Consider the following 13,406-nt stretch of genomic DNA (forward strand, 5'->3'; position numbering starts at 1 on the left):
GCCCAGTTACTGAGCTTCAACTGTTTTTGGTAAAATACGGTGTGTACTGTGTTGGCCTGGCGCCCTGTGTTGGCCTGGTGGCCTGTCCAGATAGGCTCCAGCATCCCCGCGACCCCGAGAGCAGGATAAGCGGTTTGAAGAATGTATGGATGGATATATAGGCTGTTGTTTTTACCTTATAGTCTGGGGTTATTTTCACCTCATTATATACAGTCTGCGATAATTGTCGTCACCCCATTATACACAGTCACTGGTGATTACTTTTACTTTTTTATATACTGTTCGTACTTTTTACTTTTGCGTGAATTTGTTACTTGGTGCCTTGCTGTTTGTCATTACTAGGTTTTGCAGGAGCCCAAACCTTAGTCACTTATAGGTCAATAGCCGTAAGCATATCTGTTAGGGATTTGACTCCTTGTGAAGTTAGCACTGGGTTCTCCATCGTTTGGGAATGGGGAGTGGTAAGTGCTATGGGGGGAGGGGTGGGTCAGTTCGGTGTTCGAGCTGAGCTGTCCCTTAGAGGTTAGTGCTCGCTTTTTCTGTTTGTTTGTCTTGTTGTGTTTTTCTTTTTTATTATTATTATCTTTTCTTCTTTTCCCCTTTCTAGAGGGGTGCGGGCGGGGGCCCACGTTCTTTTTTCTCTTATATCTAAATAGTCAGTATATGGCCACTAATATTAGTAATTCAGGAATCCCTCATAGTGGCTCTTCTGTGAGGTTTGTGAGCTGGAATATTAAAGGCATGGGGAGCCCAGTTAAGAGATCGAGAATATTTACTAATTTAAAATGACTTAAAGCTGACCTAGTATTTCTGCAGGAAACCCATTTGCGAACCAAGGACCAGGTCAGATTAAAACTCCCCTGGGTCTCTGAGGTGTTTCACTCAAATTTCCACTCTAAAGCCAGAGGGGTGGCCATTTTAGTTGGTAATTCAATTCAGTTTTCAGCTTCCAAAGTTATATCTGATAGATATTTAATCGTCTCAGGCACACTGTCTCATATTCCCATCCTATTAGTTAATATTTATGCCCCAAATTTCGATGACCCACACTTTATGAATAAGCTGTTTGAGCATCTCCCATCATTGAATAATAACCTGCTTATATTCGGAGGGGACATTAATTGTGTAATCGACCCCAATCTAGATCGCTCTAACCCACGAACCCTGACCTCGTCATCAATGTCGAGGTCAGTTTCTGATTTCATGTTTAAGAATGGTTGCATTGATCCTTGGAGATTCTACAACTCCCATACCAAGAAAATGTTTTTTTCACAGATGTAGTATGTCTTTCTCTCGTACTGATTATTTTTTCATTGATGCCAAACTAATCTCCCAAGTGTTGATTGTTAATTACCATCCTATTGTTATTTCTGATCATGCCCCTCTTTCTTTAGCTATCCAGTTCTCCTCTCAACTTCGGTACTCAGTTCCATGGAGGTTCAATACTTTGCTTCTCTCATACGATAAATTCAATAAATACATAGCAGCTGAAATTGACGAGTTTATTGCTACTAATCAGAACGAGATGGAACCGGTTTCTTGCTCACTGTTGTGGGAATCGCTAAAAGCGTACCTTCAGGGTCAAATTATCTCCTACTCTACACATTTGAATAAAACCCGTAAAGCCAAACTGCAAGAGCTTTCTATTACTATTAGTAATTTGGACCAACAACTTGCTACTTCTCCCTCTCTCAGTCCATTTAAACGCCGTGTTGAATTGCAGACTGAATTTGATCTCATCACAACCACTGATGCAGAGTGCCTTCTTTTACGCTCTCGCGCCACATACTCTGAGCACGGCGATAAGGCAAGCCACCTCCTAGCTCACCAACTATGTCGACCGGCAGCTTCGCGCATGATTCCTCACATAAAAGACTCACTTGGCACACTGCATAGGGACCCCCACCGTCATTAACTCTATATTTTGCGCTTTCTACTCTTCTTTATATAAATCTGCATCTCCGTCTGACACCACTGAAATGCAGTTTCTTGGATAGTCTCAATTTCCTCGTGATAAACCCAGTTATTGTTAAAGAACTTGAATCACGATTGACAGTAGAGGAAAACACCCTTGCTATGAATAATATGCAAAATAACAAAGCTCCTGGCCCCGATGGATTTCCAGTTGATTTTTTTTAGAAGATTTCAAGATAATCTGGCCCTGCTATTGCATTCTGTATATAACGAATCGCTGCAGTATGGTTCTCTTCCTCCAACTTTAAGACAAGCCTCCATAAGTCTGCTTCTAAAAAAAGACAAAGACCCAAATCTCTGTAGTTCATACAGACCTCTTTCCTTAGTAAATGTGGATGCTAAGATCCTTGCTAAGGCCTTGGCCCATCACTTGGAAAATATTCTCCCAAATGTTGTCTCAGATGAGCAAAACTGATTTATAAAGGGGCGCTATCTGTTCTATAATATCGGTACCCTCTTGAATATTATCTATTCTAAAATTTCAACAACAACCCCTGAAATAGTGATCTCAATTGATGCTGAAAAAGCATTCGACGGGGTTGAATATGATTACCTGTTTACTGCATTAAGTGAATTTGGGCTGGGAAATGTATTTATTTTGTGGCTACGTCTCCTTTATATGTCCCCACAATCTAGTATCACCACCAATGCCATCCAATCCAGTTTTTTCGCCTTATCTTGCGGCGCCTGCCAAGGTTGTCCCTTATCCCCCCTATTATTCGCATTAGCAATAGAGCCCCTGTCAATTTTTCTGCGATCTTCTTCCACTTTCACTGGGATGTCACGTTTGGGCATGAAACTTAAGCTTTCACTCTATGCTGATGATTTGCTGTTGTATGTCTCAAATCCAAACCACTCTATACCAGCAATTCTCTCCAGTTTTCAGAGATTTGGATCATTTTCAGGCTATAACGTAAATATTTCCAAGAGTGAATGCTATCCTATTAATGCTTTGGCAGTACAACTCAATCAGTCTGATATCCCTTTCAAATTGAGTCCCCCTGGCTTCAAGTATCTGGGGATAAATGTAACCAAGAAACTGACCTCACTTTTTTTGGACTAATTTCTCTCCTTTGGTGTCTAGAATTAAATCTGACCTTCAAAGATGGGATAGTTTACCTCTGCATTTGATTGGTAGAATTAACACAGTTGAAATTAATATTTTTCCCAAATTTTTATTTCTTTTCCAATGTCTCCCACTTTTTCTGCCAAAACGTTTTTTAAACAATCGATCAAGCCTTTTCTGACTTTTTATGGTGTGGAAAGGCACTCAGAATCACTAAATCGATTCTTCAGAGATGCAAATTCAATGGTGGACTTTCTCTACCAAATTTCCAGATGTATTATTGGGCGACACACGTTCAAACATTTTCACTTTGGCTTAATTCAGCAGATCTGCCATGATGTAAGTTAGAGGCACAGTCCTGTGTTTCATCTTCCCAAATGGCTCTGCTTACCTCCCCTGTTCCAACCAACCCCTCTGGCTGTACAAATCACCAAGTGGCACGTTCCACCCTCAAAATTTGCTATCAGTTCAGGAGGCATTATAAATTTATTTCAACATCCACTTTAGCTCCTGCACTGAGAAATAATTTATTTTGACCCTCGTCTACAGACTCCACCTTTTCTGTATCGCACGATAAAGGCCTGAAATTTTTTTTCAACTTTGTATAAGGATGGTATCTTTTGTAGTTTTGCAGATCTATCTATCATGTGAATTTCATCTCCCACCTTCTCATCGCTTTCGTTTTTTTTTTCAAATTAAGCAATGCATTAAATCTTTGTTTCCACTTTTCCCCTCCTTTTCTCCAAGTCAACCCTGGGATGAGTTTCTCAGCACCAATCCCCATCAAAAGTCACTCATTTCGAAGGTTTATAACAAACTTCTGTCACGTGACAGTTCACTGGCCACTAAAGTCAAGGCTGCCTGGGAGCTTGAACTGGGCTTGAACCTGAATGATGACTGGTGGGACGTTGCTCTTAACAAAATCCACACAAGGTCAACCTGCGCTCTACTCACACTCATACAGTTCAAGGTACTATTTAGGGTTTATTTTTCCAAACCGCAATTGTCACAAATATATCCCAATGTCCCTGACAGTTGCGATAAATGTCATGCTTCATCCTGCAGTCTCACCCATATGTTCTACTCCTGTCCTTTATTATCTTGTTTTTGGCAGAACTACTGTGATACCATGTCAAAAATTCTTTCAAAACTATAAATGTCTCTCCCTATATTGCCATATTTGGGCTCCAAGAAGGCTACTACCGATTCACCTCTAAGCAGTTAGATGTTCTAGCTTTCACTTCCTTACTGGCAAGATGCTCCCTTCTTCTCTACTGGAAGTCTACCAAAGCTTCCTCCAACACTCAGTGGCTCAGGGATACCATGTCCTTTATTAAGCTAGAGAAAATCAAATATGCTGTGAGAGGTAACTCTGATAACTTCTATGGCAGATGGCAACCCTTTTTGATTTTTTTTAACTCTCTTCAATCTCTGTCTCCTGATTAATGCCCCCCTCCCTTTTTTCCCTCTGTTCTTCTTCTCTTCTCTTTTTTCCTTTTCTTTCTGTGGTTGTTATGGTTGGGTTGATTTATTAATTGGTTTGCTTGCTTCATATATGTGTTCTTGTTTTTTTCTTTTTCTTTTTTTGATACTACAAACATTTTTAATGAAAATATATTAAAAAAAAGAATATCATTTGAATTGAAAAAGCCATTGAAAAAATGTAAGGAATCAGAATCAACTGTGCTTATGCATACGAGGAATTTGACTCCGGTTTACAGTTGCTTCTAGAATGTACATGTATCACTCAAAAACAATAAAGGCAACAAAAAGGAAAACGAAAGAAATAAATAGGAGTAATAAACAGAATACTGGACTAAGTATGTGTGCACAACAAGGTATGTCACAACTATACAGAGTGTTGATATGGCTGAATAATTTATAGCTTATTATACATACTTTTATACTATCCATCCATCCATCCATCCATCCATCCATCCATCCATCCATCCATCCATCCATCCATCCATCCATCCATCCATTATCTGCTCTCAGGGTTGCAGGGATGCTGGAGCCTATTCCTGCAGTCATTAGGCAGCAGGTGGGGAGTCACCCTTGGCAAGCCGCCAGGCCCCACACACACACACACACACACACACACACACACACACACACACACACACACACACACACACACACACACACACACACACATTCATACCTATGGACAATTTAGTATGGCCAATTCACCTGACCTACATGTCTTTGGACTGTGGGAGGAAACCGGAGCCCCCGGAGGAAACCCACGCAGACACGGGGAGAACATGCAAACTCCACACAGAGGACAACCCGGGATGACCCCCAAGGTTTGACTACCCCGGGGCTCGAACCTTCTTGCTGCAAGGTGACCGTGCTAACCACTGCGCCACCATGCTGCCACTTGTATACTAATAATACATAATATATATTTATTGATATATTATATACTAATTACATTCTTACATTATAATTATAATAATAATTTATAACCAGTTTACAGCAGTTCTATATGTACTTACCTCAGGCATGTATGTACGTAACCTGCTAACATCTATTTCAGCATCTCTGATATATTCTCTGCACCATTGCACTTTATCACCTCTTATTTTGCCTGTATATAGTCAATCCTTGTGTATATATCTGAAGATTTTTGTGTTGTTGTGTTGTTATTCTGTGTTAAGTACACTGAGAGAGCCACAAAACTGGAGTCAAATCCCATGTAGTGCAAACCTACATGGCCAAAAAACATGATTCTGATTCTGATTTACATTTGTACATTTGTATTGCATATCTGATTTAAAGAGGTAGTTCACATTGTAACCCTAACCTCCTCCAACCCTAGGTGAGTCATCTCGATGAGAGGGGACTAGTTACAAAGTGTCATGTTTGCATAATAAGTGTCTGTTATTGCACCATGCTTTTAAGTGTTCATGAGAGAGATGGCCTGTGGGAAAAAACTGTTCCTGTGTCTGGTGGTTTTGGTGCACATTGCTCTGCACATTGCTTGCCACGGGGTATGAGTTCGAACAGACTGTCCTAGATGTGGGGGTCTGTGCTGATTCTGCCCACCCGTTTCTGTGCTGTAATGGTGTACAAGTCCTGCAGGGCGGGCAGGGGAGCGCCAATGATTTGTTCTGCTGCCCTTACTGTTTACTGCAATATTTTCCTGTCCTGTTTTGTTGCAACTCCAAACCAGACCGTGATGGATGTGCACAGGACAGATTCAAGGACTGCAGTGTAGACCTGGCTCAGCAGCTCCTGCGGCAGACTTCCTCAATCGCCACAGAAAGAACATCTTCTGTTGGGCCTTTTTGAGGAAGGAGTTGATGTTGGTCTCCCACTTCAGGTCTTGGGAATGGTAGTTCCCAGAGACTTAAAGGTCTACGGTTGACACAGGGCTGTTGGATATTGTGAGGGGGAGCAGTGCTGAGGGGTGTCTCCAGCGCTTAATTTGTAAATCAGGAGGTCCTCGAACACAGAGAGGGTGCTGTTCCAGCAGGTCGGGGAGACAGAAAAAGTCACAGAATGTATCAAAAAATCCACAGTGCCTGGAGCACATTGGACGACGTGTTAGCTGTTAAAACTAAACAAAACTGTCATCACAAAAAACACAAACAAAGCATTATTTATTTACATTTATTAGTCGGAGCATTCACAATGATCACTCAAAATTAGCAGGAGCGGGGTGGAAACAGCTGTTTACAGTTTGCAGTTCTCTTTCTCTTTTGTTGACTGTCCCTTCACTTCCCTGTCATTTCCCTTCTGTCTGTGGATTACTACAATGGGGGGAAATTGAATTAGGGCTGAAAGTTTTATTTACAACCACGAAAAGCAAGCAGACTAAGAGACTGAACTAAGTGACTTGTTCTGTTGATCTCCTCCGCTCTGTTTCAGTACTATTAACATCACTATTATCACCGCCAGTTGATTGATCTAAACAACTTTGGCCTGCTTAGGATGCGATTGGCCTACTGGTTTAAAGAAATTCAACAAATTGTCTTTTTGACATTTTACCAGATTCCCCCTTGTAGCTGAGTGTATCCTAATTCAAATCACAGTAACATTAGCTCACACGATGTGCACAAAACTCACACTTCAGGCATCACTGAGTGACCTGGCGTCTCTCTTTTTTAATCGGTTTTACAATGCATCCAAAACAGGCAAACAAGCGATATACAGGTAACTTCAATGAGAAATAAAAGAATGACAGCACAGATAACATTAAATATTACACAAAATGTATTTTCAGATAGCGACAAAGGAGGTGCTGGATCCAATCAAATTGGTGCCAGTCCTCATCTGGGAGGTCCCGGATCCTGTTCCGGTAGGATCCGGCACAAATTAAGCCCTGGGTGTCTCCTAAAGTCCACTGTCATCTCCACGGTCTTGAGTGTGTTCAGCTCCGAGTTATTCTGACTGCACCAGAGCACCAGCTGCTCAACCTCCCCCCGATATGCAGACTTGTCGCGATAGAATAGAATAGAATAGTCATAATTAGGGATAACTGAACTGATGTCTGGTTGGGCTTTTTATCAGCTAGTAAAACTCGTAAACTAGATGTGAACTAGTTAAGAGGTCATTTGAAGTTGATGTGTTCAAAACCGACAGCAATTTAAAAAAAGCCATCCATTCATTATCCAAACCGCTTATCCTGCTCTCAGGGTGGCGGGGATGCTGGAGCCTATATCCCAGCAGTCACTGGGCGGCAGGGGCGGAGACGCCCTGTGATATATAATGGCCATTATATAAAATATAAAAGGCTAGTGGCAATCCAATAGCTGTGATAGGTTAAGGGAGAATTATTAATCATAGCATAATTGTTGCGAGTTGTTTTGACAAATAAGATAAAAAGTTGAATATACGTAAATAGCACTTCTGTGACGATCCCTACACACTCCCGTAGAGATGAAGTTGATTTGCGATTCCGTCACAAGCTGTTGACTTGAACAAGTCTGTGAAACAGAGGCTGCATTTTCCTCTACAATGTAAAACTAACCTGAAAACAATCGATTCCGTTTTAGGTTAGAAGGGAAACGTACCCGTGAATACGAATATGAAACTGACTTCATAGTGGTTGTGTTTCATAACTTGGACTAAGTATGTACAGTAATTATGGTTGACCCTTGAAGTCGTAATGGACAACATGACTGAACCGTAGGCCCTATCAATGACAAGGAGGAGCTGGCTTAATTTGGGAACGACTACTTTTGTAAAACTACAAACTGATGTAAAGGACTTAATCTAAAGAGGGAGAGAGAGAGAACAGTTTGATAAATTCAAACCAGTAAACCTCAAGGCATTCCCACATGAATCCTGTTGAATGGTGGAGGAATTAAAGGGCCATAACTCCGGTCAACAACCTTAACGGAAAAATGCTTTTAAGGTTTATCAACTACTACTTAGATTAAACAATTTCATAAAGTGCCTTTAGATTACATTTTTTCATAACGTGCGTTTGAGAGATGAATAAAAAAAAACATGGGGTTGGAATGCATGGATTGGCCTGCAAGTCATTGCCACGTAATCAACAACATAAGTGAAGTGAGATAGCTGAAAGCCACGCCATACACTTGTATATCGTTTCTCTTTCTTCTGTTCTTGCCCAACTGAACATTTCCTGTTTAAAACCTGACCGCTGCGATCTCTGCAGAAAACGGTTACAACACCAAACCGGCTTCAGGTCTAAACTCCAGCCAACGTCTCAGTGTCTCTAGTGTCTAGTATGAGACCTGCAGTTACGCAACATCCATTGATTCACCAAAAAACCAAACGTGTCATCCAATGACCAAGCCGTGAAATTTGGATCCCATTTCAAAAGTTGGCAGTTTCCCCACGTCTTTCTTTAAGCATAAGAACAAGCGGAATTTTGGCTGATATTAAAATGTGTTTGCTAGCGAACTAAAGCATGCATTTCAGTTTTATTTTGTTCTTTGATAATCTCTTTTTGTAATGTATCATCTAAACATTATGTGCGGGGGGATCTCAGGAATCATTATTTAACTGCAAAACCCCAGCAAAAACATAATATGCTGCATGTCAAACGCAGAATTATGTTGGTTTGAGGGTGAAATCAGGACACCATCAAATGCAGAAGTTCCACAGATGACGCACATTTCATGCAGGTATGAGAAGCACTGACTGATGATATTTTTTATCTACGGGTAGAACGAACATTTCTTCCCCAAGCCAGTGCAGTAGACCTCTCAGGTGAGGCAAAAATACGGCTCTGCCCAGACAGGTATGCGCCTCTTGAAAATCCCTTGGCAGGGTGGGGAATTCTGCTGTTTGAGGGGCTGAGGGACTGGGCTCTCCGCAATCCTTTAAGAGACATCGTCTGGACGGATGATTGCCCCAAACTTTGCTGCGATCCCACTAATGACCCTGTGGAGCCCATGTACGTAGAAGAAAACGACGAAGACCAGCTACTCTTCTGCGTCTGGGCTGGTGATAAGCCTAGAGAATTATCACATTTTGTAAAAGTTACAGAACACTTAATGGAAAGGATCCAGAGAAAACAGTTCAACGGTATACATTTGCTAATTTCTATCAAAAGACCTGTGCCACAAAGACCAGCTCACACTTTGTGGGTCGTTATAGACCTGTGCTTATGTGCATGCTGATTAGTCTGTTAACTATTTGTTAAATGTCTTTTATATGCTACTAAAACTTGACAAAACACATACTACACAAACCAAGCAATGTGTCAAAATGTACTATGACCGGTTATTTTCAGAATGACACGGGATGCATGTTTCCCATCTTCTGCATTTATAAATTTACAATTGTTATAGAATTTTCCCACTCCCCGCAGAATCCGACTCCCTTTGGTGTGAGGCTAGGTTAGGTTAGGCTAATCCTAACCCATAACTTCTCTGACCCTAACCTCCCCCCAACCCTAACCCCTATTGCTAACCCCCTCAACCCTAACCCCCTAACCTCCCCCAACCCTAACCCCCTATCGCTAACCCCCTAACCTAGCCCCCTAACCTACTAACCCGAACCTCCCCTCAGCCTTAACACCCTAAAAACCCTAACACCGTAACCCTAACCCCCATCCTTAACCCCCCAACTCTAACCCTAACCTCCCCCAACCCTAGCCTCCTAACCCACTAACCCGAAACCCTAACCCTAACCCCAGTCCACCCAATCCTAACCCACTAACTCTAACCCCACCCAACCATAACCCACTAACCCTAACCCCACCTAACCCACTAACCCGAACCCCCTAATTCTAACCCCTAACCTTAACCGCCCCCCCAACCCTAACCCTTACCCCTCAACTCTTCCCAACCCTAACCTCCCCCAACCCTAGACCCCTAACCCTAACTGTAACCCGTTCACACCAGGGGAGTCAGACAACTCTATAACACCAATAATGCCATACTGAGGCATTTTGTATTGTCATTCTATTTGAGTTGGCTATAGATTAGATTAACATCAGAGATAACCGGATGACAGAAATAAACAGTCCAACCTGACATGGTCTTTGGCGTGTGAGGACAAGTGAGACAACTGATGCGCTCTGCAGGGCACTGGGCATGGTCTTCTCCACCCCGGCTGTCTCTTACAGCCTGCAAAGAGCGGAGGCTGGTCCGCAAGGGTTGCTTGAGATGCGTTGCATTGCTTGTTGGTGCTGCTGTTGTAAAAAGGAAAAAAAACCACACACACACACACACACACACACACACACACACACACACACACACACACACACACACACACACACACATACACACACCAGGGTTAACTCTGCTTCATGGAAGTGGCCACACATAAGCATACACATACATACATAAAAGTATCTCAATACCACAAGTACTTTTTATGTGCAAATAAAAGAGAGTACTATAGTTATTTATACTCTTGAAATATGTGCAGTTGCTCAAAAAGAATTCCTGCATTTTGTTTTGCATTGAATTTAAATTATTTAAGGGTATTTTGCTCCCAATCTATAGAAAGTAGATTATAATCTATACAATTAAACTAGATACTACATCATATGAATTTATGAAAAGGTGCAACTTTTAACAAAATGTTGTTAGTAACAGTTGGTTCACTTGTGTCAAATGGGATAAGTTGCCTCATAGGCAAAAATAAGTCAACATAATTTAGACTTCAATTCCAGGGTGTAGCTAGTGCTTAGGACAGCTGTTTCCCTGCCAATTATCCTCACTCTGCTTAACAGTGGAGTAACTAATTTCATCCTTTATCCTTTTGTTTTGCATAAATTTACATCAATTGCTTGATATCTAGAGATTTCTATATATCTACCTTACTTACAATTATCAGATAATAGGCAAAAAGCCAAGTGGGGTGAAGTCTTCTGACTGACTACACAGCACAGCACATATAGTACCTCTGTTCACAGCAAGTTTAAGAAGCTTGAATTGGGTAACTTGTTGCTGTAATCTTGCCAGATGTGGGCTTTCGCCATTCTGCTTTGGATCAGAGGGGAAGGACTGGGCCCGAGATAAACTCATGGACAAGGTCATTGGCTGTGGTTGCCAGAAAGTGGGAGATTGAGTTCCAGGTGTGTTTTCTTGAGTGAAATCATCCGAATCAAACTGCGGGTAAGCGTTGTTACAGTTAGACAGAGGCAGCATAGATGTGTTAGGACTTCCGGCTGAAACTGTGGCAGGGGCGGTGGCAAAGTCCTGTCGTAAACCTGAGGGACATGGATCAAAGTTGTCTCTATTCATTCTGCACTTTACATTTAGAGCAAAACATGTTCAAAATTGACAAAATGAAATTTCCATTCCCCACCATCCTCCTGTATGCGGGCCACAACGTGGACATCTGTCAGTTTATGTGGTCTGGAGTCCATAGTTATGAAATCATGAGGGTGTTTTTGCTCATTTTCATCTGTGCAGATTTAAAAGAAAAATAAAACATGTGTGCCATAATAACTTTTTTTCATTAAAAGGAAGTACTGTCTGTGTGATGATATTCATTTAACTTCAGGGAAAGTTATTATTATAACATATGGACCTTGTTTAAAAGCTACCCATCACAGAATTCATTTTAGGGTATTTTCCAAGTCAGCCAATAACTGATTATTTCCACAGGGTGAATACTTTGCAGTGCTCATCATACTACCTAAACCGTGCAAGGTGTCTTGTGTTGTACTGGTTAATCGTTGTTTCCCAGAGGAGGTCACGCAGTCATAACCAGTCTCATGGAAAACCACAGGATGTCGACAGCGGTGCCTTGTGAGGAAACTCCTTGATCCTGAGGATACGGAAAAGGATAGAGGTGCAGGTACTAAACAACAAGGTAATTTTGACTGATCTTGATGGAAAAAGAATGATCAGCTGTAGTCCATTCAAAAACACAAGCACGGACAGAGAGAAAAAGAGAGAGAGAGAGAGAGAGAGAGAGAGAGAGAGAGAGAGAGAGAGAGAGAGAGAGAGAGAGAGAGAGAGAGAGAGAGAGAGAGAGAGAGAGAGAGAGCTTAGGATAAGAGTTTGAATCTATGTCATAAACTTACTGTGGTCCAACATATTGATGAGCATACGACATGCTGCCTCCATCTCAGGACTGGGGTTATCCAAGACCTGTCTGCACCACTTGAGGGCAGATTCGTTGATCCTCTCCAGTAATGCCTGTTTCTTAGGGGACTCATACAGCCTGTGACGGTAAGAAAAACTTTTTTTTCTACAATCAGTATAATGGATAATGGATGGATGGATGCATTAACAAAGACTTTTCTGGTTGCCAGGTTGGGAGCCAACATTTTTATCGATATGAGAGAGTCTGCATAGACATACTCTCAGAATCAAGGATCGCAAAAGTCAATTTACATCCAATAGTGAAGACGACCACTGTTACAGTGGTTATGTTTAGGGTTATGGTTAGCTAGCGGATGGTGAGGCTGCTATATTCATGTGGTTTCCGAGGGAATGTCTATGGAGAGTCTCTCTATGTGCGCTCCCACCCTGGCAACCCAAAAAGTCTTTTTATTAATGCATCATAACATCTTACTATTGATTTAAATAGATCGATTACTAACCACTTATAAACCCTTTTCTAAGTATCCCTTATTGTGAAGCGGTACCAAACTAGTACCCTTTTGCGCAATAAAATAAGCTATAATTCTGAACTTCTGTGATAAGAGAGGAATGACCAAGTGTGGGTGGAAACACAAAATTACCCCTTGTCATCTTTTTCCAAATCATCTTTCCAATTGTGTCCTCCTCAAGCAGCAATTCTGATAGCTGAGCCCCTGGTTTATATAATTTAAAAACTTTGTGAAAAAGTTGCCACATCTGTGTTGTGAGATTACTCTGTTTTCCGTACTGCACTTTTCTACCATTTTCTTGTACACACTATATCATATGGATTTAGTGTTAGCACTAACTAAATAACACTAGTGTCATCAGACCACTCT

The 13,406-nt window shown here is 41.5% G+C and overlaps 1 protein-coding gene across 1 annotated transcript; it reads right to left on the reverse strand.

Annotated features, from left to right (window-relative positions):
* Positions 1–9,170: 9,170 nt before the first annotated feature.
* On the reverse strand, positions 9,171–12,549 carry LOC130116341 (uncharacterized). The gene is made up of 4 exons (XM_056284260.1): positions 12,507–12,549; positions 12,116–12,247; positions 10,494–10,655; positions 9,171–9,472 (listed from the first exon to the last, which is right to left on the reverse strand). The coding sequence occupies exons 1-4, from the start codon at positions 12,547–12,549 to the stop codon at positions 9,171–9,173; spliced, it is 639 nt and encodes a 212-aa protein (XP_056140235.1).
* Between the last annotated feature and the right edge of the window lie 857 nt (positions 12,550–13,406).

The sequence above is a fragment of the Lampris incognitus genome, chromosome 8, assembly GCF_029633865.1.
Source record: "Lampris incognitus isolate fLamInc1 chromosome 8, fLamInc1.hap2, whole genome shotgun sequence".
NCBI classification, from domain to species: Eukaryota; Metazoa; Chordata; class Actinopteri; order Lampriformes; family Lampridae; genus Lampris; species Lampris incognitus.